The sequence below is a fragment of the Myotis myotis genome, unplaced genomic scaffold (genome assembly GCF_014108235.1).
Source record: "Myotis myotis isolate mMyoMyo1 unplaced genomic scaffold, mMyoMyo1.p scaffold_m19_p_2, whole genome shotgun sequence".
NCBI lineage: Eukaryota > Metazoa > Chordata > Mammalia > Chiroptera > Vespertilionidae > Myotis > Myotis myotis.
This window is the reverse complement of record NW_023416324.1, coordinates 161,298,283-161,324,141: the sequence shown is the minus strand read 5'-3', so window position 1 is coordinate 161,324,141 and position 25,859 is coordinate 161,298,283. Positions and strand designations below refer to the sequence as shown.

Here is a 25,859-nt window from a genome sequence, read left to right as displayed (position 1 = left end):
TCTGGCCCATCAGCTTCATAGTGCGGCTCCTGGAGGAGCAGGAAAGATCCAGTTTCTCTCCGGAGAGAGAGACCAAATAACCAGCTGCTTTTATTTAAAAGCGAAAGCTGCCTTTCAACTGTATGAAGTTTGAACAACCAGAGAAACGGGTTTGACTAAAGAGGGAGGCAGACCTCCTGGCTGAGATGCCCTCCACTCTCTTCAGCCTCTCAGCCTCTTCCCTGAGCCCTTTTCTGGGATGCAACTGGGTCAACTTTTCTCAGTACAGTCCTGGGGCTCTGGGCAATGCACTCAAGCTCAGCACAAGGCCTTATCGTTTCAATCTGCTTCTGAATAGATGTCTGTAGGCTGGGTGGAGACAGAACTGCTTTTTAGGTGAGGGCAGACTGAGGGAGCCCCAGGGGAGTCCCAACCCCTCAGATACCATTGCCCTGCCCAGCCCAGCCCAGGCCAGTGGGTGGCTTCTGAGGGGTGGCTAATCACCTCTCCCACCATCTTCCTCAGATTTGAGCCCCAGTTCTCTCTCTTCACAAGTGTCAGGTCTAAGGAAGAGAAAGGAGTAGAGAGGGAGGTGACAAGGCACCCACCTCTGTTACCCTCCTTTCCTTTCAAAGCTGCTTTCAGGGCTCGGGCCTTTGGCTGAGGGTCAATGGTCTCTCCCAGCTCTGCCACAGATTTCCTAGTCCTGCCGGCAGGAGGCAGCCCAGAGTCTCTCTAAGCAGGCTCCCCGCCCCTCCTCTGGCTGCAGACAGAAGGATAGCCAGGGCAACTCACAAACAAAGCAGAGGCTGGAGGGACCCCCAGAGAATTACTCAGTAGGGAAGCTGGGCTGCCACACATCTGGAAAAGCGCCCAAGTCTCGGAATTCTGCCTTTGGACAGGAAACGGACTCCCAAGAAACCCTGCTTGGGAACCCTTCGCCGTGAAAGCAGAGCAAACCCACCCACTCAGACTCCCTCCGGCTACTTCCTGCGTCCTTGCACCTTTATCACCCTCTTCCTTTAGTTCCCAGCCTTGGTTTCACAAGTCTCTGAACTAGGCTTTGATTCTTTTGAGGGTCCTGGCCCTTTGTGATTGCTTCTGCATCTGCATTCTGGCTTTGAGAGCTGGCTGCCACACCGTTCCTGGCAGTTCTAATGCAACGCAGACTGAGAGAATCTAACGCTGGGATTCTGAACATTTTTTATTTAATTCGTTTTTGTAGCTTATGTCTGTCTGCTCAGGATGGGGCATATGCACAGAAGACGGTGAAGGGTTATTTGGAAAGTGTATTCATTTATCTCAGAGAGTACGTTCCGTTTGGACTTTGTTAGACAGAATGAGGACAGACACTGGGGCCCAGTAAATGGGGGTGGAGGTGACAGGTCCAATAGATGACACCTAAAAGGGGCAAATGTCAAGTGAGAGGCCATACTCTCACTTCCAACCACACAGAAGCACAGTCTCTCCCCTCACCCTCCAAGCTGAGGTGACAGGAGGGCTTGAGGAACATCTGCCAAGGGTCTAGGAAAATCGGACTTCTTTTTCAAGAGAGGCTACAAAATTGATCACTTTCCCTCTGTCCTACATCCCGTTGTCTGGTCTTGCAGGCTGATTGGGGGGAATTCGTTGCTTCCAGCAAGTCTCCTCTACAACATTAAAATTAGCAGAGTAATTAAATACAGTCATACTTGGGCACCTAGAGAGTTCTTGGTTAATTCATGAGATGCAAACCTACTTAGACCTGCGAAAGCCCAGGCAGAGAAAGGCTGCTCCAGTCCCCAAAGAAAACTGTCACTTGGCAAAAATAGTTGCTAGTGTGGAGACAAGTGTCAAACACATTCCAATAGCTAAGAGTCACCAGTTAATCCGCAGCTGAGATCCATATGTAAATGAGAGCGGGGAAGTGCGACTCCGCCGCCACCCCGACACTCGCGCGGCTCCCAGGGCCCTCTCCCCATCCCCCCGCACCCGCACCCCACCCCCCGCGGGCTGGCGGCGGACATCCAAAGTCGCTGATGAGTAACAGTTTGCAAACTGCAGCTCCGCAACCCAGAACCTCACCGACAGACTGCGAGCGCCAGCCGCGCGCGTTCTGCCAGGGAAACTGAAATAAACGCGGTTCAGAGCACACTCTCTCCCCTGGCCACCTCCCCACTACCCACCCCGTTTCCCCCACCGCTCCCTCGCACTCAGCCCCCCCCCCCCCCCCCCCCCGCAAGTTTTCGGCTAAGAGAAGGTGCCAATGCCGACAGCCACTCACCTCCGCACGGGAAGCAGCAGCAGCACTTAGCAAAGAGCCACCTCAAAGAGGGACCGCGGGTGTAAGCCCGGTCCGAGCCCTTCATGCTGCCGCCCTGCGCGCCAGCATGGCCCGGGCGCCAGCGGCCAGCAGCGGTGGGAGCGCAGCGGGCAGGAAACTTCAGAGCGCGGCCGGCCCGGGAGCCAGCTCCCTCCTTCACGCCCTCCCTCTCCAAGCGAAGCGGCAGTCCGCGGACTTTCTGGGAGCCTGAGCCACCTTGGGGAGTAGGGGAGGGGCCGGCGGGGAGGGAGGGCCTAAGGGGGCGGAGTTCCAAAGTCCAGCTGTTTGCTGGAGTCCGAGCCAGCGGGGTGGCCCAGAGCCTTACGCAATACGCAAGGGCAATGCCGCCTGTGGCTGCAGGCACAGGGCACGGGTAGGGAGCAGGATCTGTTGGACACACAGCCCCTGGCACAAAACTGGTGCGTCTCCTGTGCAGCTTCCTCTCCTCAAAGGCCACCACGGTCAGCTTTAGCGTAAAACACACAACCAGGTGACGCCAAAGACGTGGGACAGGAGCAGATTTAGGATCAAGACTCAAGAATGCTTTTTTTTCTCCAACAGGTTCACCCTCACCTTCCCCTCAGCCTTCAAACTTGGACAACCTCCTCTGCATTGAAAACACCCTCCTATCCCTTTTCTTTCCCTCCTTTTTTTTTTTTTTTTTAAATGTTTTTATTGATTTAAGAGAGATGAAGGGAGAGGGACAGAGAGACAGAAAAATCAATGATGAGAGAGAATCATGGATTGGCTGTCCCCCTGCACACCCCCCACCGGGTTTCCAGCCCCCAATCCGGGCATGCGCCCTGACAGAGAATCCAACTCCAACCTCCACATTCATGGGTCATGCTCAACCACTGAGCCATACGAGCCCGGCTTTCCCCCTCCTTTTAATATTTCATGCTAATACTGCTGACAGTGCCTCACTTTTTTATTGGCTCCGGGCTGCAATGATGTTGTGCGAACACACTCTGGATTTGGAATCATAAAACCAAAGTTCAAACCTGTTTTGCCACCGACTAGCTGTTTGACCTTAGGCAAGTCACTTCTCTCTTTTAACCTTCAATTTAATCATTTAAAAATATTTAATCATTTAAAAAATATTGCTAATAGAATTTTAAAAGACACATCCAAGGAAATACTGTTAGAGAGATGTTGAATAGTTCCAGTTAGTGAAGCCTGCAGAGAAACCCTGAGCACCTTATGGTGGAAGACTTCCATCCACCCCCTGCCCCCAACCACACCCAGTGGAGCTGCCATTCCTTTATTCTGTTCCATTGATTTCTTCTTTAAATCTTTTTCATATTTCAAGGCCAAGCCCATATTCCCCCTCCTCCCATGGACCACATCAACTGAACCTACACAGGAATCACTGTGTTATCACTCTTGGGCATCTCTCCCATTCCTTTGTGTCTAGATTTAGGAAAAAGGGATTGCTAGGAACATACAACACTCATAGAGTACAGAGGGCTCATTCATCAGAAAACAGGGAAGTTTGCTCTAGCCAGTGTGGCTCAGTTGGTTGGAGTGTCATCCTGTACACCAAAAGGCAGCAGGTTTGATTCCGGGTCAGGGCAAATACCCAGGTGTGGGTTTGATCCCCAGTTGGGGCACACATGGGGCACGTACATGTTTCTTTCTCTAAAAAAAAAAATCAATAAAAAAACCAACACAAACAAACAGGAAAGTGAGAGGAAGAAAAAACAGAAGCTTGATCACTGAGGAAACCAATTGCCACCTGAAAGAAAGGCAGCCAAGGGGCAAGACTTGTAGGGATTACCGAGGTATGGGCTTTCTTTCTCAGTTTTAACTGTTTAGACTTGTGCTTATCTATATATATAAAAGCCTAAGTGACTGGTCGACCGAATGAACACTTAACCGGTTGCTATGATGCTTACTGACCACCAGGGGGCAGATGCTCAACACAGGAGCTGCCCCCGGGTGGTTAGTGCACTCCCACAGCAAGAGTGCCACTCAGCTGACTGACCTGTCTAGGAGGCCCACCAGCCTGGTGGCAGCCACTCCCTCCCTCAGTAGTCCTGCAGGTCCAATATCCAGAGAATGGGCCAGGCACCGACAAACCGGCGCTGCTGGCATGATCCCAACAGCACCACCAGCCTCCTGGAAGTTGGCCTCGGGCACCACTGCTGCTTCTCCTCCCTAGACACTCCACAAGGAAGAAACAATATAAAAGTGGCAGCCAGGTAGCTCCTGACAACCAGTGCGAACGTCAGTGGGACAGATCCAGATTCTGGGCTGGCAAGGGCATCCCACCACCTGCCCGGAGGGCCAATCACATCCCAGCCCCTCCCCCAACCCCCCTTGGGACAGGCACCAGATGCAGAGACTCCTGGGACTGACTGGGCACAACCCTGAGGCAGGCACAGCAGGGCCAGGATGAGCGGGAGCAGCAGGCAGGAGCTGCAGGCGGCATTGGACAGGTTTCGGCCTGATCCCCACAGGCCACCCTGGGGCACCCCACCTGTGCATGATTTCATGCACCAGGCCTCTAGTTTATCTATATGTTGCAGCATCTGCCTCACAGTTGGAACATGTAGATGCTCAGTAAATGATAGTAGACAATTTAATGAGTAACAATCACTACCATGTATTAAGCATTTATTTGTCTAACCAGTGGTTGGCAAACTCATTAGTCAACAGAGCCAAATATCAACAGTACAACGATTGAAATTTCTTTTGAGAGCCAAATTTTTTAAACTTAAACTATATAGGTAGGTACATTGTTATTAACTTAATTAGGGTACTCCTAAGGCTTAGGAAGAGCCACACTCAAGGAGCCTAGGAGCCGCATGTGGCTCGCGAGCCGCAGTTTGCCGACCACAGGTATACGAAAAACCTTATGAAGTAGGGACCTCTTTTACATCTGAGGAAACGGAATGAATGAACTATGATGAGATTTTGATGGTTTATCTCTAAAAAGTTCCACCTCATAGGAAAAACAAAATCTAAAGTCAAAATCTAACTTCTAGTTCTACCCCTGCCATCCCCCTGATGGCCCCCCCGGCAAGAATTACATAAGAACCTCATTGCTGAGCAGGAGGTGCTCCACATACCAAACAGAGAGATGAAAGTTCAAATTGCTTATGCAACCTGCATCCTGATTCCCGATTCCCTGATCATCCTATTGGCCCTTCTCATCTTGCCAGCTTGAGTTACTGTAGGATCATAGTTATCCTGGGTTTCAGTTCTGACCCACAGCAACCAGTACTATTGTCTAGTTCTCTCTTCCATATCACCAAAGACAACACCCATTTTGCTGTTCTTTGTAAGCCCAGAACAGAAAATGGCCAGCACCTTCAGTCCTTCTAAAAGTGAATTTTAGCCTAAGCCGGTTTGGCTCAGTGTATAGAGCGTCAGCCTGCGGACTGAAGAGTCCTGGGTTCCATTCCAGTCAAGGGGGCGTACCTCGGTTGCAGGCTCCTGGCCCTGGTTGGGGGCATGTGGAAGGCAACCAATCAGTGTGTCTCTCTCACATAGGTGTTTCTCTCTGTCTCTTCCTTTCCCTTCCACTCTGTCTAAAAGTCAATGGAAAAAATATCCTCGGGTGAAGACTAAAAAATAAGTAAATAAATGAAAATAAATAAAAGTGAAGTTTATTTGCTTGTGATCCACTGCATGGGGGCTATGATACACAAATGGATAGATATTTGGTCTACCCACCCAACCCATCTCTTTGGATACTATGTGCCCGGCTCTGTTCTAGGCAGTGGGTATACACTGGTAAGCAAAAATACTCCCAGCCCTTGCAGAGCTGGCCACTAGGACAGACTCTCCATGAACATGAAGGAAAGGGGAATCAACATCAGATATCTGGCCAAGTTTTGAGTTGGGGGATTTATGAAAATAAATCCTGTAACCTGAACCTGCCTGCATCTAGATATTTTAAGGTGATGTCCTCGGGATAATTTGGAGGGGATAGTAGGTCAATGGTCTTCAAACATGGTGCTCAGTAAAATCACCAAGGAAGCTTTTAAAAACACTAGGCATTAGTAGTTATTTTTAAGCTGTCCAGATGATTCCAAGGTGGAACCAAGATTAGGAACCACTGATGACGGTTTGTGATCTGTGCTCACTTCTTTCTATGATAGCACCTTGCTTTTTCTTTAAGGAACCAACCCCCCTCCATTCTCTGTCTCTCCCTCTCCCTCCGTCATGTTTTTGGGTATGGCTGACATCCACCCATCCCCCATCCCCTACTCTCCAAGGATGGCCCCTGACCTGCACTTGGCCAGTCAGTCACAGGGATTGTTTCAGATTTAGAACATGATCCAATTTCAGCCAATGAGCAAACACCATGTGACCTTAGCAAGAACTACTAGGAAAGCAGCTTCCTACAAGATTTCTAAGTTGGTACAATGTTAGACTAAAAGCAGCTGGAGGCCATGTTGACATAACCACATAGAAAGAAGCTGCCTGAGAATAAGGCTAACATAGAGGAAAAAGATGAGAGAGAGGGAAGAGGAGAGAGAGGAAGGGAGGGGAGAAGAGGTTTGGCAATATCATCAGAATAACCAGGTATACTTTTTTCCCAAAGCATTATTGATCCCTGGACTTTATTTAAGCCCCCCATTAAACTCCCCCCCCTTTTCTTTTGCAAAAGACAGTTGAATGTCTATAATTTCGGGGTTTTCAAACACATAGTCACCCACTTCCCAAATTCAGGCTAAGAACCCTGGAGCTTTAGCAATATATTTAGAGTGTTCTTAGTTTCTAAACAGATGGCTGAATCTTATTCTCATCTTCAGCAGAACTTGTCTTTAGTGATGCCTCATTTTACATGAATTAGGTGTTCTGCCTACCTATGTGTCCATTTCATGTCTCATTTCCATTCCCCACAATAGTGAACCCCAAAGAGTTCTGATGGTCCCAGCCTGCAGACATACTGGGTCAGGTCTACCACATGCTGAGCCTGATATTGGGGACTAATAGAACAGCTCCCCCCCACCCGCGCCCCACTCCCGCTCTTTTCTCCCACTAACTAGTCACAGGCTTCACTAATGCTGCACCATGACCTCAAAACCAGAAGGATTATTCCCTTCTGATTTATAGGAACAGAGTTTTTCAAATCACACTTCCCCAGATTTCTTAGTGAGAACTCAGCCCAGAGACAAAAGGCATAGAACTGTGCTAGACCCTTCCGTGAGGAACTTCTTACTGTGACGCGTACAGTGCACACCTTCTGCAGAGCATGCTCGGACAGGCTCAGAGAGGGCTGCGGACTACATTCTGGCGAGCAGGGAGGACAGGCCCTGTTTTCCTCATCCAGCCACCCTGACCCGTCACTGACCTGCCTCATCCCCTCCCAGAGAATCTCACTTCCAGCACCCACTCCCAGATTCAGATCAGGTTCATATCTACAGGTGTATAAAGCTCTGCAGGTGATTTCAATATGAAGTCGGGTTAAGAACCACTGGCCTTGGGGCTTAGGCCCTGCGTGGTTGATGGGGAGTTTAGGCAGCACCTGGACTCAAATGCTTTCACTTTCTCAAATTCTCACAACTGGTCCCTGGATGCATCTCCTGCTGCCTGTTATGCTTTTCATGTGCCACCTGCACGTTCCTTAATCCTCATCTTCCCTGTGCAGATTCTGACCTCTGAACTGCCTGACTGCTGATGCCAGGTGCTTAACAATTTCCCCCAGATTACCCTGTGCTGGCCTCTATTTATCGCTGTGCTTAACCTCTGAGATTCTTGCCAAGTACTGACCATGTATTCAACAAATGGTTGGCTTCTGAACATCTACTCTCTGCTAGCCACTAAGCTAAGGGGGTATATGGAAATTAATATAGGAAAGGTATATGAGAAATATAAAGGGAATAAGACACGTTCCCTGAACAAAGACAAAAAACAGGGTAAGTTCTAGGAGAGGCAGTTGGTTCACATTTTTTTGTGGCGGTAAAAGGAAACTGGAGACAGACCAGGACTGGACATAGGTAGAGGGTTTGTCTTTATGTGAAAAGGAGGAACTGAGATAATCATCAATGACCAGCAACACCGAAGATCAGAGAAAGGACGTGCAATGTTGAATTGCTGCCTTCCACCTGGTGACAGCTCCCCAACTCCAAAGCCTAAGCCATCACTTGCTCATCCTCTATGTGTAAATGGGTTCTTCTGGGCGTGCCCCGGGCCACCTGTCCACCTCTTTCTGGCTGCCTCACTTATCCTCAAGGAAGTTAAGCTCCAGTTCATTCTATCAATCACCCTCTTTCCACTGATCACCTTCTGGTCTGACCAGGCCCCGGGTTAGGAGTTCAGACAGTCCTGACGGAGACTGTGGGACTTCACAGGAGACCCTGGTGTCTCCTCAGAACAGCTCACATCTGTGTTCTGTGTGGACAAGGAGGTAGGGCCGCAGGCGTGTTCCTGGAGATCTGCGCTGAGCAGCCCTGTGCTCAGGAGGAGGCAGGAGATTTATCAAAGTGAAAGATGACTGCAGCTGGAGTTGCTAAAAACAAACACTCCAGGTTTTATCCACTTCCAAAGACGTTTACCTCTAAGTAGGTCAAAGTGTTCCCAAAGTAGGGCAGAAGGAAGCGCCAGCCTACCACTTTGAGCCTCAGTTTGGGAAGGCTTGCCATTGCCAAGTGTCCACCATACAGGGTGGTGTTTCAATTCTGACTGTCACTGCCACCTTCCCTCCTGTGGGCAGAGGAGCAGCTGCAGCAGCATATAGATTCACAGGGCGCCATGGAGAGGTTTCTGATATGTGAAATCAAAGTGTATTTTGCCTTGATGCAACTCAGGTCAGTTTATTGAAGATTTCAATAATAGGAGGGATGTTGGAGGTACTGCCCATTCTTATATTTCTGACTTTTCAACAATTACATATAAATGAGAGGTGCTGAGCCTGTGTCCCCAGAGAAGACTTCTCAGAAAATAGGATTTCAAAGACTCTCTCAGTCAGAACTCCTAGCATCAGATCATTATTTCCTCTTTTCATCATCAGGCTCCTGCTAAAGCTTCTTTAGTTCTTAGGTGATGGAGGATGCACTGAGCCTGGTCCTTCACACATGGACTCCTCAGGGGTCCCTTCCTTCCTTTTCCCCTTCCCTTCCCTTCCCTTCCCTTCCCTTCCCTTCCCTTCCCTTCCCTTCCCTTCCCTTCCCTTCCTTCCCTTCCCTTCCCTTCCTCCTTCCCTTCCTTCCTTTCCCCTCCCTCCCTTCCTTTCTGGATTTACTGAGAACTTATATGTCAGCCACTGTTCTAGATGCTAGGGATAGAGCAATGAACAAAACAGACAAAATTCGTGCACTTACAGGGGGAATTTGGAGGGTGGGGCAGTGGGAGGAATAGACAATAAGCATGAACAAATATGTCAGGTAACGAATAATGCAACGAGGAAGAGTAAAACAGGGAAAGGCCTATACAGTGTGATGGGAGAGGGTAGGGGTGAGGGAAGGCCTCTCTAATCAGGTGCGATTCGAGCAGAGACGAGAAGGAAGGGTGGCGGCAGCCACCAGGTGTCTGAGGATGTGGAGTGCCCAGGCAGAGGAAACCCAGGTGCAGATGCTGGTGGGAGTGTACATGGGTCTACTGGGAACAGCTCAGCCAGGTGGGCTGGTCAGGAGAGGGGTAGGATGTAGAAGGAAGAATATGCCCCCTAAGATGTCCACGTCCTAATCCCAGAACCTGTAACTGTGTTACCTTCCTTGGCAAAAGGGGCTTTTCTATGTGACTGCATTATGGCCTTGAGATGGGGAGGTTATCCTGTGCTATCCAGGTGAGCACAATGCAGTCATGAGACTCCTTGCAAGCAAAGCACCCTTCCTATTGGTCAGTCAGAGACGTGACTCTGGGACAAGGATGAGAGCCAGGCCATGAGGCCACATGTCTGGCTTTGAAGATGGAGGACGGGATCACCCGCCAGGGAATGCAGGTAGCCTATAAGGGGTGGGCAAGGCGAGAAAACAGCTTCTCCAGTAGGAACACCGCCCTGCTGACACTGGGAATTTAGCCTGCTGACACCTCCTTGGATTCCTAACCCACAGAACTTGCAGATGCATCAACATGCTGTTTGAAGCCACCAGGTTGTGGTAACTTGTTACAGCAGCAAAAGGAGACTTAAGACATACGAGATGAAGTCAGAGAACAGGCTCTGGGGCGGGTCCCGTGGGAGCCCCCTTGCAGACACAGAAAGGATGTGGTTCTTACTCAAAGTGAGACAGGAGCCCTGGGGATGGTTTGCGCTGAGCAGGACCTTCATCCCAGGCCCCTTCCCTGCACCGGAGCCAGCAAGTACACTGAGTACAAAGGATGGACACCATACCTCCTGCGGCCCACAGGGCCTTGTGGAAAGTGAGGCAAGCGGGCATGATGTCAGAATCCACATCCCTGGCTGGGGCTGGGGGCCAAGGGCAGGAAAACTAGGCAGCCCAGCCATATCCCAAGGGGAGGGACAAAGAACAGGGTGGGCTGTTCAGTGAGCAGCTGGAGTCCAGGGAGCTGGTATTAAACAAGGCGAGCTTATAAGTCAAAAGACCCCATACGGGTGGCAGGGTGTGGCGTGGGTACAAGCAGCAGTTTCAGTCCTGCACAGGTCCTGGAGGAGGGGGCCTGTTCTCAAGGCTCACGTGACCCAGGGAAGGCAGTGAGGGGAGGAGCATCACGATGCCTCTGCTGACAGCCGCTCACCCCGTGGCCTTTAAGACCCACTCATCTGTGACCCACTGAGCACACAGGGCAGGCACAGCCCCAACAGTCAAACCACTGCCTTTCTTCTCTGCTTCCCAAGCCACACATGGTGCATGTCCCTTCTGGTCCCTTTGTTCTTTTGAGGGGGAAGGGGTTTTAGCTTAGCGCGCATGAACAGAGACAATCCCATCGACTTCTCTTGGGGAACATTTTGTTTGCTGGGGTGATTTCCTCTCCATCATCAGCCTCTTCTCAGAAAACAAAACCAGTGGCAGCCCTTCCGGTCTGGACTCAAATCTGAGACCCTCAACTTAGCTCTGATCCATCAGCTGGCTCACGAGGCTCCAAGGGACCAGGACAGTGAAGCCGCTCCCTCCCTCCCCTCTGGACGATAAGAGGCCTCATCTGCACGTAGATCGCACAGGTTTACAGCACACCAGGAGGCAGGGGAATATGGGCCTTGGGATGAGCTAAGTCGCAGCAGGTGCTACAAGGGAGAAAGGCAGGAGGCCCAGGAGGTCAGTTCTTTCCCTGACAGTGTGTGCCCTCGTGCCTGGGCACTGCTGGGAGGGGCCACCACAGGGTGCATTTAGCGGAGGAGGCGGCCTGGCCTGACAACTTCCTATTTGCAGTTTCAATGCCAAGCCCTTCAATGTCTTAAATAATAGCAGATGGAAGGTAGTCAGCCGCAGGCAAGACATCTCACCCAGGGCAAAGCAGGCCTGGCGCACCCTTCTAACCATTCTTGCTGATCCCTTAGTCTTAAAAAAAGGGGGAGGTGGGGAGGGAACAGAGTGTGGACTGGAGGGCACCTATACCTCCTTCTTTCTGCAACTGCATCCTGGGAGGACTCCCAGACTGCTGTTCAGTAACCACTGAGCCATTTCTGACTCATCCTGACATAGACAGGTACGTGGAAGAAATTCAGTTAAAAATGAAATAGGGAAGGTTTCTCTACAAAACTCCACTCTGTCTTTGTCTTGTTTGAATTGAAGAATGACATGCTCCTAGCCCCCCAACACTCAAAGGCTCACATAGTCCCCCATCACATAGGTCAGCCCGTCACTCTGGTGTGGTCCAAAGGTTACCTTCAATGACCTGGCTGAGGTACTACTGAAAGAGAATAGGTCATTGGGAGATGCCAGAGGTGAAGTGTATCAGGCAGGATCTCGACCCTCTGCATGGAAGGCAAAAGAAAGAAGAGAAGAATAAACCATTTTATTCTATTCTACGTAGAGCGCAATGGACCTGCTGTTGGGAGGCTGGAGACAGGGCCCAGGATAGGCCAGGAAAAGAAACTGAGGGAAGGGGGAGGGTGCAGACTAGACACAATGTCAGGGCCTTTGCAAACCATGTGGATGAAACTAGAAACAGAACCTGATCCTTTGAACAGCCCTGGAGAGGATTCAGGCTGGGAACACCCTACACTCAGCCCTGAAAAGGTGTCAGAACTGGGACAAAGGGCAGGCAGGGAAATGCACATTCACAGACTGCCTCTGGTGCACCCAGCTGGGGAGTCGAAGTCCAGGGAAGTAAGCACGAAGACCTATTTTATGGATTTTTAGTGTGGTGCTCAAGGTCATCAGCTGGTCAGTGCTGAGCCAGGACTCAGACTCAGGTCTTCCACCCAAGACTCTCAGTTGCTCCATGCCTCTCATCATCTCACCTATGGCCAACTTCTTACCCTCGCCAAGCCTTGAGCAGCCAGGCCACTTTTGTTTTATTCTACATATTAGCCTGTGCATGAAACAACCAGACCAACTCCACAGTTCAAGACAGTTTTACCTCACATCGCCACCTGTGAGCCGCCCAGCTACTCTGTGAGACAGGCCTTTTTATCAGCTTCTCATTGCAAAGGCGCGGAAATGAAGACTATGTACCCGCCACTCCTTCCACACTGTGTCCTCTTCCCGGCCCATCTGACTCCCTGAGAGCCAAACCCACCCTGTTTTCTCAAAGATTTGCAAGTGCCCCTCTAAGTAAAATATAGGTCGATTGTAACACACAAGGTTAAACTACTTAGAGATTGCTGATATTCAACCATTTTTTACTATAAAAATGGCAATTTCATGTGATTCAACCTAATAAATTGGATCTCAAATGAAGATATTTATGCTGGGCTTGAATGAATTAAACATAGGATACTTAGGTTAATCACTTGAGGTTACCAAGGGTACTTACCTGATGTGGAGAGAAAAAAGCAGACATTTTTAGAGGTGGAAGGGATCCCAGAGGTAATTCAGGGAGAGATGGAGGAAAGGTCATAAAAATGCTATTTTAGAACAAGTCATAATATGAGGGACAGTAGAGAATGACTAGGAAAAAAGACAAGCCCGTAGAGAGGCTCAGAATGGAAAGCAGTGGTCTAGGTCCCAGGCCCTGAGAGAAGGGGACACGATCAGAGGTTTGGGGGGGGGGGGGGAGACCAGGGCCCCTGAAGTGCAGGGGAAGCCAGAGGGCTGGAGTTCCTAAGTCCAGGGAGGTTACGAGGACTATAAAATGGCACACAGATAACGACTTTACATAGTTAGGATTACTAAATTTAATCCAAAAATGTGTTGTTCTGCTCTAACGATGTAATAAAAGAATTTATGGAGAAATTGCTAGACTCTTACTACGTAGTATCTTAGGAAAGACGTGTCTAACATTTTTATGCAAATGAAATCCCTTTGTCCTAAAGATAGAAGGAGATGGAGAATGAGAATTAAGATTGGGTTTTTACACAATGAGAACTGGGACTGGTGGGTTAGGGGGGAGCCATGGTAAGAAGTATATGGATTTCAGCACTAAATAAGAGGCATTTTCTAACCATCAGAACGGCACTGACACGCAACAGGCGTCCTCGGGAAGTAACAGTTCCAGTCCCTGGGAGTGCTCGGGTAACATTCCATTCGGCTGAGCACCTGTCAGTAACATTTGAGGAGGCGGTCCCTATCTTAGGGGCCAGAGTGAACCAGAAGACCGAAGATGCTTTCAATTCTAAGATTCCAAGAGCCCATAAAAGCCCACGTGAAATGAAATCTAACCAAGGACCCCTGTGGTTCAATTATGAAAAGAGAAGGTTGAATTCTAAAGTTTTAAAATCTCCACCTGTTTCAAGAAGGCTCAGCACTCAAGTTAATTACATTTCTTATTCAAATGCAGAATCTTATTCAAATTCAGTTATCCTTATCCAGCAGTACTGTGAATCTTAACAACAACCTTACCACTAGTTTCATTGCCAACATACTATATTCAGCTATGTTATTCTTTCCCCCCTCTTTTTATGTTATTAAACGTAATGGGGTGACATTGGTTAATAACAGCTATGTTATTCTTAAATGAAATTGTGTGGGCTAGTGTGGAGACCTATTCCCATCCTCACTCTTCACACTCCCAGGTGCAATTTTGTTCTATGAGGAAGTGGGTTCTGAATTTCAAAGTGGCTGCTTCACAGCTGGTCTGTTGCAGATGTGGGGCTGCACAAATGGAGTGGAACGTGGATCAGGCAGCTGTAGTTTGTAACGAGTCACTTCAACTCCAAAAGGAAATGTTTGGGCAATATCCATCCTGCAACTAGTGTTCAGCTTCCTGCAGTAAAGCCCTGTGCTGGGCATTATGGAGTAAACTCAGAACCTGAGGATAGTTGCTCTTAGTGCAGATTATACTGAAGAGTGTGTGTGTGTGCATGTGTGTGTGTGTGTGTGTGTGTGTGTGTGTGTGTGTGTGTGTGAGAGAGAGAGAGAGAGAGAGAGAGAGAGAGAGAGAGAGAGAGAGAGAGACTTTTTGGTGGACTCTCCGGCGTCTGTAGGCAGGAGGAGCCTGTAAGTGTCTGGATTTGATAGCAGAGGGGACAGGGAAGGTACATTTTGGCTCCTGGCAGCAGAGAATCCAGGGAATTCCCATCCTGCAGAAAATCTGGTGGACAGGCTGGCGCAGCTCCAGGGGCTGGCTGGCCCCTATCAGAGCTGGACCCAGTTCAGCCTGCTGTCCAAGTGCTGCTCAAGTTGTCCTGCTCCAGTGGAGACACTGGGATCTTTCTAGTGAGCAAAGCTCCCACAGGACAAAACCTGTCTGGTTGTTGCTACTGCCCCTCGGGAAGGGAGCACAGGAGGCCAGAGGTGGGAGGGCGAGTGGGAGGGCGCTCTGAGTCCTTGCCCAGTTAGCCTGGCTAAACACAGAGAGCCTAATCAGATGGGAAGGACCTATCTATCTCACATGCCTTCTGTTGTAGAGCACAGGGCTCAAATCTGGGTTCACCAGTTTTAAGTTATGTGACTTTGGGCAAGTTACCTTACCTTTCTAAGACTCAGTTTCCTTGTCTAGAAAACGAGGACAATATTATTGTTATTAGTATTAAAGCAATAACCTAGAACCTGGCCCTTAGTAAGTCAATAAATGTCAGTGTTTTTATGAGTTGACTACAAACTTAACATAAGTCAGTAGCATCCCAGAGCTGCTCAGCATCTTCAGCTGTTGGTGGTATATGCTCGAGAGCCCAAGTTTTCTCCACTGTTCTACACCTTCACTGCCTGGGTAGCTGTTCCCGAGGCCAGCTAGGTGACAGCGGCAGAAATCACCAGGAGACCCCATGGAAGAGGACTCCCCAGGAACAAGCCAGGGCCGCCACAGCCACGGCCCCTCTCCTCCAGGAAATCTGCTTCCGGAGTTTGCCTGGCCTGGTTTAGGTTTGTAAGCAAAGAGGCGTTTCCTTATAGCTTCTCCAGGCACTCAGCTGGGGCCAGGGACAGCTGCACAGGGAAGCAAAGGAACATAGGTGTCCTGCAGAGTTGGGTGAAGAAGGACCTAGACCAGTGATGGCGAACCTATGACATGCGTGTCAGAGGTGACACGCGAACTCATTTTTTTGGTTGATTTTTCTTTGTTAAATGGCATTTAAATATATAAAATAAATATCAAAGATATAAGTCTTTGTTTTACTATGTTTGCAAATATAAAGAAATTTCTATATGTGACACGGCACCAGAGTTAAGTTAGGGTTTTTCAAAATGCTGACACGCTGAGCTCAAAAGGTTCGCCATCACTGCTGTAGACTGTCCTTTGGAGCCTGGGGCAGACACACCCAGCATTTTTACCGTTTGTAAATGTACAGTTCAGAGGCATTAGGTTCAGTCACATTGTTGTGCAACCATCACCACTACCCATCTCCAGAAATCCTTTTATGTTGCAAAGCTGAAACTCTGTATCCATTAAACACTCACTCCCATTCCTCCCTCCCCCCAGCCCCTGGTCCCCCTCAGCCCAGCCTGTACCTTCTCCAATCTGGGACCCCTTGGGGGATGTCAGACTGCTGGTTTAGGCCCCATCCCAGGGATCGGGCCTAAACCAGCAGTCGGACATCCCTCTCACAATCCTGGACCGCTGGCTCCTAATCACTCACTTGCCTGCCTGCCTGGTCGCCCCTAACTGCCTCCCCTGCGGGCCAGGTTGCCCCCAACTGCCCCCTTCCTGCAGGCCTGGTCACTCCTAACTGCCCCCCCCCCCCAGCCGGCCTGGTCATCTCTTACTGTCCCCCCTGCCAGCCTGGTCACCCCAACTGCCCTCCTCTGCCAGCCTGGTTGCTCCTCACTGCTGCCCCTGTGAGCCTAATTGCCCCCAACTGCCCCCCCTCCCCCCGCCAGCCTGGTCACCTCTTACTGCCCCCCTGCTGGTCTGGCCACTCCCAACTGCCCACCCTGCTGGCCTGGTCTCCCCCAACTGCCCCCCATTGCCGGCCTGGTTGCCCCTCATGGCCCCCCCAACGGCCTGGTTGCCCCATGCAGCCTGCTGTTCAGTCATTTGGTCATCCCTCACTATCCTCCCTGCTGGCCTGGTTGCCCCACTCAGCCTGCTTGTTCAGTCATTTGGTTGTCCCTCACTAACCCCCCTGCCAGCCTGGTCGCCCCACACAGCCTGTTTGTTCAGTCATTTGGTCATCCCTCACTAACCCCCCTGCTGGCCTGGTTGCCCCACTCAGCCTGCTTGTTCAGTCATTTGGTCATCCCTCACTAATCCTCCTGCCAGCCTGGTCGTAGGCAGCCATCTTGTGAGGGTATGAAGGTTAATTTGCATATTACCTCTTTATTATATAGGATTTTATTGTCTAAAGTTTTACATGTGTCTCCTTTTTCCCCAATTGACCCCCCCCCCCACCCCCAGCCATTCCCACCCTAGGCAAGCCCCCACTGCCCCAGTGTCTGTGACCATTGGTTATGCTAATATGCATGCATACAAGTCTTTTGGTTGCTCTCTAACCCCACCCGCCCCCCCACCACCATTTGTCTCTGAATCTATTCTTGTTCATCAAATTATGTTGACCATTATATCCCAGATATGAGTGAGATCATGTGGTATTTATGTTTCTCCGACTGGCTTATTTTGCTTAGCATAATGTTCTCCAGGTCTATCCATGCTGTTGCAAATGGTAATGGAATACTATGCCGCTATTTTTACTTTTTTTTGAGGAAACCTATTCTATTTCCCACAACAATTCACTGTTTTACTTTCCCAGCAGCAGTGCACAAGGATTCCAATTTTTCCATAGCCTCACCTGTTATTTTCTCTGCGTGTGTGTGTTTAATAATAGCCATGCTACTGGGTGTGAAGTGGTATCTCACTGTGGTTTTGATTTGCATTTCCCTAATGAACAGCAATGTGGAGCACCTTTTCATGTGGCTGTTGGCCATTTGTACATCTTCGTGGGAGAAATGCCTATTCAAATCCTTGCCTGTTTTTTAAACAAATTTTGCTGGTGTCATTGAGCTGTATGAGTTATTGACATAACCTGCACACTAACCCTCCCTATGCATCTTTAAGTATCTCCTGAGCCTGACACTCTGGGGGTGCCAACCCCATAGAGCAGGGACTCAATCCTCATGGAGCATCAGAATTACCAAGGAGCTTAAAATATTCTGATGCCCAAGCTTGATGGCTCTGAATTAATTGGTCTGAGTGGTGTGTGAAGCATCAGTATTTTTAAAAGTCTCCTCCAGGTGGCTCTAAGATGCACCCAGAGTTAGAAACAACCACCACCAAGTACTCCCCTCACCCCCAGGCACTGCCCTCCCCCACTTAGTGCTGAGAATGAGAGAGGGCGTTTGGAAGACAAGGGGACTAGGCTCCACCCCAGTGAGAAGCCTTTCAATGTCAGGGTGGCAGTGACTAGTAGGAAAGGCAGGCCCCCCACTTTGTCACATAGCCTCATCATCAGTCCTGCCATGGATATGTCAGGAGGAAACAACCAACCCCTGAATCCCAAGAAAACACAGGAGGGACAAGGGCCCAGCACCTAGCTCAGCAGGCAGCGTGTGGGTGTGAAGCACTGGGCCTGAGAGGAGGTGGGAACCCTGGTTCTGCTCAAGCTCTGCCACCAACTCTCCCTGCGGCTTTGGGAAGTCACCTATGCCCCAAAGTGCCCCAAAGATAGGAAACTGGGCCGGTACAGTGGTTCTCAACCTTGACCATAGCTTAAATTCACTAAGGACCATTTGAAATAATACTGACCCTCAGGCCCCACCCTGGAGACTCTGGTTCCAGTTGTTCCTGGTGGGGCAGGGTGCTGTCATTAGGTACAGCTTCCAGGTGATTCTGTGCAGACAGGGTTGAGAACCCACACCTAGCAGTTCTCCCAGGTCCCTCCTTGGTGCTAACATTCTGTGGCTCTGTCACCATTGCTGGTGCTGACAGCTCGGCCCGAGCACACACATGACACTTAGCACATCACGCAGACACTGCCCAGCTCCTCACGGCCTGTAGGAGCACTGACTCTGCAGTGCTCTCCACAGAGTCAAAGAGGACTGGCTCCCCTCTAAGAACTGAAAAAGAAATAGAGTCTGATGTGCAGTGACACGGATGAGGCAACCCTGTCCTATCCCACAACCCTCAGAAGGATTCTCTATCCAGTTGTGTATGACTTACAACATGGAGTGCCTGCTGGAGACAAAGCGTAGCTCAGAGAAGGCCAACTGGCCAGCAGGCAGCTGCTGAAATGGAGGAAGGAAGAGTTTACTGAATTTCTTCTAAGAGGAAACACTCAGGGCAGGCCCTGGATAGAGAGGGAGGGGTTTCCAGGCAGTGGCAGGTGCATGGACACATATTTTGGCCCTGTTAAGGCCCTTGGAGATGTCCCATGGACACTAGGACTTAAGTCCGGACTGCTGGGAGGCAGGCGCCTGCGCATTCCGAGCCCACACAGGTGAGAGGGCAGTGAGAGCACACGGGTTGCCATCTGAAACCCCAGCCTTAATTGGTCTAAGCTTGTAGAGAGAAGAACCAACTTGCAAACAAAAAGATCCAAGGAAACGGGTGACAGAACTGCCAGGGGTGGAGGTGGGGGGTGCCCCTAAGAAGCCAGGATGGCTGGCAGCCAGCTGGAAAGTTCTGTGACAGCTTCCTTCCTTGCTTTCCCTCAAGCCTCTATTTTCCATCCTTCCTCTTCAGCTCCCATTTTCAGTTAACACTCCACTAACTCCCTTCTCTCCAGAGTTCTTACCCAGAATGTCCCCACCTTCCACCTCTGGATCACAGACCCACACTGACAGCTCTCTGCTTCTCCCCCTAGGTGTGATCCTTTGAAATTGTATACAGAGGGGCCCCAGCTGGGCTCGGGGTATTGAAGAGATGAACATAGGCAAGGGAGGCTGGACCTAGGTCAAAAAGTGTTAGGTCACACCCAAAGGGCGGACTCAGAGACCAGAGCCCAGGCAAAGTGAATCCTGCTCTGTGCGAACAGCCCCTGCAGAATAGCTCCTCCTTTGTAGTCATGATCACTCCTGACAGTCCATCAGCCTGAGGGTTAATCCCTCCCACTGATGTGCCAAAAACAGTCAAGGCTCAACTATAACAGGAGGGCACAGACAACCCAAACAGGGGACACACCTGGAGCACATGGCTCAGGTGACCAGAGAGATTGTGCCACTGAGCCCCACAGCACACCTACTACACAAGGCCACTCTACCAACCTGGGGAATATAGCATTTCTACCTAATACATAGAAACAAACACAGGGAAGCTGCCAAAATGAGGAGACAAAGAAAAACGTTTCAAATGAAAGAACAGAACAAAATTCCAGAAAAGGAACTAGACACAATGGAGATAAGTAATGTATCAGTGCAGAGTTCAAAACACTGGTTATAAGGATGCTCAATGAATGTAGGGGAAGAGTAGATGACCTCAGTGAGAACTTAACAAAGAGATAGAAAACATAAAAGTGGAGATAGAAAATAAAAAAGAACCAGTCAGAAATGAAGAATACAATAATTAAGATGAAAAATACATTATAGGGAATCAACAGTAGATTAGATGAAGCAGAAGATTGAATCAATGATTTGGGAGACAAGGTAGCAGAAATATCAATTAGAAGAGTAAAAACAAACAAACAAACAAACAAATAAAAAAAAAACCCCAAATAGTTTAAAGAACCTCTGGCACAACATCAGGCCTACCAACATTCACATTATAGAGGTACCAAAAGGAGAAGAGAGAGAGAGCAAGGGATTACAAACCTATCTGAAGAAATAATGATGAAAACGTTTCCTAATCTGGTGAGAGAAATAGATATACAAGTCCAGGATGTGTAGAGCCCTGAGCAAGATGAACCCTAAGAGGCCCACACCAAGACACATCATGATTAAAATGCCAAAGGTTAAAGACAAATAGATAATCTTAAAAGCAGCAAGAGAAAAGCAGTTAGTTACCTACAAGGCAGCTCCCATACGACTGCCAGCAGATTTCTCAACAGGCCAGAAGGGATTGGCATAAAATATTCAGTGATGAAAAGCAAGGACCTATAACCAAGATTACCCAGCAAGGCTATCATTTCAAATCAGAGGACAGATAAAGATATTCCCAGACAAGAAAAAAAGAAAGGAGTTCATCACCACCAAACCAGTATTACAAGAAATGATACAGGAACAAAGAAAAAGAAGGAGAATGAGAATGAAGAGGAAGAAAAGGAGCAGAAGGAGAAAGGGGAGGAGAAAAGGAAAAGGAGGAGAAATAAAAATATGAATAATAAAGGGGCAAAAACTACATATCTAGCAATAATCACTTTAAATGTAAATGAATTACATGCTCCAATCAAAAAATATAGGGTAGCCCTAACCGGTTTGGCTCAGTGGATAGAGTGTCGGCCTGTGTACTGAAAGGTCCCAGGATCGATTCCGGTCAAGGGCATGTACCTTGGTTGCGGGCACATCCCCAGCAGGGGGTGTGCAGGAGGCAGCTGGTTGATATTTCTCTCTCATCGATGTTTCTAACTCTCTATCCCTCTCCCTTCCTCTCTGTAAAAAATCAATAAAATATATTTAAAAAAACAACCATAGGGTGGCTGAATGGAAAAGAAAACATACATACACTGCCTACAAGAAACTCACTTCAGATGGAAAGACACACACAGACTGAAAGTAAAGGGATGGAAAAAATATTTCAGGCAAATTAAAAGAAAATCTGGGGTAGTAATATCTATATTAGACTTCAAAATAAACTTTAAAACAAAGGCTCTAACAAGAGACAAAGAAGGACCCAGCAATTCCACTTCTGGATATTTATCCGAAGAAACTCAAAACACTAATTCAAAAAGACAAATGCATCCGTATGTTCATTGCAGCATTATTTGCAATAGCCAGGATATGGAAGCAACCTAAGTGCTCATCAATAGATGAATGGGTAAAGAATATGTGGTACATACTGTATATATAATGAGATATAACTCAGCTATAAAGAAAAGAGTGAAATCTTGCCATCTGCAACAACATGGATGGACCTAGAGGGTATTATGCTAAGTAAAATAAGTCAGACAGTGGAAGAAAGTACCATATGATTTCACTTATGTGTGGAATCCAAAAAACAAAATAAACAAACAAAACGGAAACAAACTCATAGATAACAGAGAACAAACTGATGTTTGCCAGCTGAAAGGGGGATTTGAGCGTTTGCTGAAAAAATGCAGGGATAAAGATGTGCAAATGGCCAGTTATTAAAGTACAGCATAGGCCATGTAGTCAATAATATTGTAATAACTACGTACGGTGTCAGATGGGTACCAGACTGATCAGGGTGATCACGTTGTAAGCTATGTAGATGTCTAATCAGTATACTCTACACATGAAACTAATGGAATAGTGTATGTCAACTGTAACAGAAAAATAAAAAAATACTTTAAAATTAGACATGTCAGGTCTTCTCTCGAAGCTACGTCCTTCCCGACGGACACACCTGCGTGGATGTCCGACAAACTAGCCTTTCCCAGAAGACTGCTGTCCTGGGCTTTGTCCCAGACAGGGCTTATGGGATTTTGTAGTTATTTCACTGAGGAATCCATGACAAATGATGTAATAACTCCAACTTTTGACAACTTAATGTATCGAGTGCCGGGCACTGTTCCAGGTGTTTCGTGTGTTACCTCATCTCACCTTCACAGCGCTAACCTCTGTGTGTCCCCGTTTCCCTCTTGTTTAAACTTCACACAGAGCCATATTCCCGTGTCCCTGATCTTCTCTTCCCTGGCTCCAAGAGCTTCTCTGTGGCTACTTCAAAGGACTGAGGAGCTGCCTGGGCAATTCCAGATCCACAGGACTTCCGGACACAGCCCCTCTTTAGTCCCCAGAGAAAAGGGGAGAAATGAACTGGGTGAGAGCTGAACTGGGGGAGGGAAGAATCAGGTTTTAGTTTGCATTTTTCTCCTGGTGGAAAAACCCAGGGAGGCAGGCTGGATGAGAGGCCTGTCAACAAGCCACCTGCTATCGCCATCTGGTGGATGCAGGAGGAAGTCAGTCTTTGGAGATGGACCAGATGGAATTCCAGAAACCAGAACATTTAAACCTTATTAGCCTGTAGTATCTACTAGGAAGCCTGCAGCAGGTCTCCATGGCGACCCTTGTCCCTGACTCCCTACAGAAGCAGGTCCCTTCCCTCTTCCTAGCCCATGAGTACCTAGCATGGGTCTGCATACAAGGCTGAGCTTTTTGTAACTACTGACATAGAGGATCTGATGAGTTACGAGAAGCTCAGAACCACGCCGCTCTCTGGGCCTCAGTTTCCCCTACCTGCCTTGGCTTTTGATGCAGCAGAGTCCCTGGGAGGGCTTTTAAAACAGACCACTGGGCCCCACTCAGCGTTTCTGACTCAGCTCTGGAGAGGGGCCTGAGAATCTGCATTTCCAACAGGTCCCCAGGGGGTGCTGAGACACCCCCACTTTGGAGGATCGCTATTCTAGTTGGTGAGTCTCCCTGCGTGAGAAAATGAATAACAAGCATGTGGAGGGAACACAGAACTATACCAAACGGAAGCCGAGGCTCCAATAACTTATCCATCAAAGGCACCTAAGTGAGCAGGGCCTTGAGCCTGGGCTTGCTGGGTGCCCCTGTGCCAGCAGGAACACTGAGGTGGGTGGGTGTCAGGGAGCCGTGGGAGCTGTGGGGGTGGGGGGTGGGGAGCAGGGCAGTGGACAGAGGAGCCCAGGCTTTGGCCACAGGTAGAAGAGGACTTTTCCAAATACAATGGCACATCTGAAAGAGATCTTAGGAGTCATTGAATTCAACCTTAATGTCTAAGATGAAACCAACTCAGAAAGCTTAAATAACTCGCAAGGTCACACGGCTACTCATAGTACTCTCTCCCTTCAAGCTCCCAACCCACTCTCTTCACAAGCAGGTCCCGGGAAATCCCACGAGGTCATGAGAAGGGTTAGCTCCACGATCTGCTTCCACACCCCTCCCCCTCTGTGGTCCCTACCTTTCACCAGGGGGAAGAAGCAGTCCATCTCCACGCTGCTTCGGGAGTGGGAGATGCACAGGGCGCTGCTGGGGACCAGGCCCTCCTGCGGGGGGCTCCGTTCCGTGGTGCGCACCAGACACCAGCCCGGCCGCTCACTCGGCCGCTCCAGCAGCTCCACCGTCTGCCCCACCTGGATGGTCAGCTCGCTGCTGTGGCCGGCATTGAAGTCCTGGAGGACCACGGTCAGCTCACATCCGCCAGAGAGCTTGGAGGGGATGGGGGATAGGAGCAAATGTGAGGACGTGGGGGAGAGGGAAGGGGAGAAAGGATGCGTGAGAGCACAGGAGAGGATGGAGGGGAAAGATGGGATTTGGGAAAGAAGGCAGAGGATGGAAAAGGGAGGTGGGAGCAGGAAAGAAAACAAGGAAAAAAAAAAAGAAAAGGAATTAGCGGTGCCATTGAGTCACTCAGCCAGTCCAGCTGCAGCCACAGCTGGGGCCTGCCTGGAACCGGGACTTTATTCTAATGCCTTGTTTGGTTAGAGTTCTTTTCAGTATTTCTCTGCCAGCTTCCAGCTGATTGTGTCTTTACAGCCCTTCTCCAGTACCCGCTTTGCTTCTTCCAAGGGCTCCACCGCATGCCCCATTTCTGCCCCCAACCGCCCCTCAGGCTCTTCCTGAGCATCTAGTTCTCAGTCACTCACTCTCACTTGATTCTAGGGAATAATGAGAGAGAAACTGCCTTCCCTCTAATCCCTGATACCTTCCCCATCCCCACCCCTCTTTGGAGCCATTTGCTTAAAACAGATGCTGCCACACAACAACACAAGAGAGAATGAGGCTTCAACTCAAAGGCAGGAGCTGAACTCTGTTTACCTGGAAGGGGAACAGGATCATTTCACAGGTGCTCAGCCATCGGGGACCAAGGGGAAGGATGGCGGGGAAGAGGGGCCACATCCTGCTTAGGGACCACCCTTCATGCTCCATCCTGCCCTCCCTCCAGGCCAGGCCCTTCCCATTGGGCAGAACCAGTAACACTGGGCAGAGAGACCCAGAGATAGGAACAACCTCTCCTGGCTAAAGGCTGAGACTTTCCCCAAGAGAACCCGTTAGTTCTCAATGCGTCTCACAGGGCTTAGCACAGAGCCTCCCGGGAACAGCAGTTGGTTGGAGCATCGCCCCGGACACCAAAAGGTTGCGGTTCGATCCTCGGCTGGGGCGCATACGATGTTCCTCTCTCATATCTATGCTTGGGTCTCTTCTATCAGCTAGTTGGCTATTCTTTCAGTGGACAGTGTTTCCACTTGATGGGTGTCCTCAGCCCCATCCCTCAGCACCACAGAGGTCAGGGGACTGTCACACCCTGTTCCAAACTCCGAGGACACATCATATTTCCACTGTATATTTTAAAACTACCTGCTATGAAAACATGCTCAAAGTCACTAATCATCCGAGAGATGCAAATCAAAACGACAGTGAGGTACCATCTCACTCCTGTAAGACTGGCTATCATCAACAAATCAACAAACGACAAGTGCTGGCGAGGATGCAGAGAAAAAGGAACCCTTGTGCACTGCTGGTGGGAATGCAGACTGGTGCAGCCACTGTGGAGAACAGTATGGAGTTTCCTCAAAAAACTAAAAATGGAACTTCCATTTGACCCAGCAATCCCACTTCTAGGAATATATCCCAAGAAACTAGAAACACCAACCAGAAAGGATATATGCACCCCTATGTTCATAGCGGCACAATTTACAATAGCTAAGATTTGGAATCAGCCTAAGTGCCCATCAGCAGTTGAGTGGATTAAAAAACTTTGGCACATCTACACAATGGAATACTACACTGCTGTAAAAAGGAAGGAACTCCTATCATTTACAACAGCTTGGATGGAGCTGGAGAGCATTATGCTAAGTGAAATAAGCCAGTCAGAGAAAGATAAATATCACATGATCTCACTCATTTATGGAATATAATGAACAACATAAACTGATGAACAAAAACAGATCCAGAAACAGCAAAACATCGATCAGATGCTCAAACCTCAGAGGGAAGGTAGGGGAGGGTGGGGGTAAGGGAGAGAGAGATCAACCAAGAGACTTGTATGCATGCATATAAGCCTAACCAATGGACACAGACACCAGAGAGTGAGGGTGAGGGCAGGATTGGGGGGTGGGGGGGCAAAGGGGGGATAACCACACATTTGTAATACCTTAATCAATGAACAAAAAACTACC

The 25,859-nt window shown here is 49.1% G+C and overlaps 1 protein-coding gene across 20 annotated transcripts in view; it reads right to left on the bottom strand.

The window, feature by feature from the left end:
• KALRN (kalirin RhoGEF kinase) overlaps positions 1-25,859 on the bottom strand; it is a 656,959-nt gene that overhangs the window by 119,758 nt on the left and 511,342 nt on the right. For 13 of the 20 annotated variants that reach the window (XM_036353020.1, XM_036353029.1, XM_036353021.1 and 10 more), the window contains exon 34: positions 23,642-23,888. In XM_036353020.1, the coding sequence (XP_036208913.1) occupies positions 23,642-23,888 (247 nt within the window). Of the gene's footprint in view, positions 1-2,242; positions 2,490-23,641; positions 23,889-25,859 lie in introns of those variants that run through there. The other 7 variants (XM_036353042.1, XM_036353044.1, XM_036353045.1 and 4 more) reach the window with 2 other exon arrangements.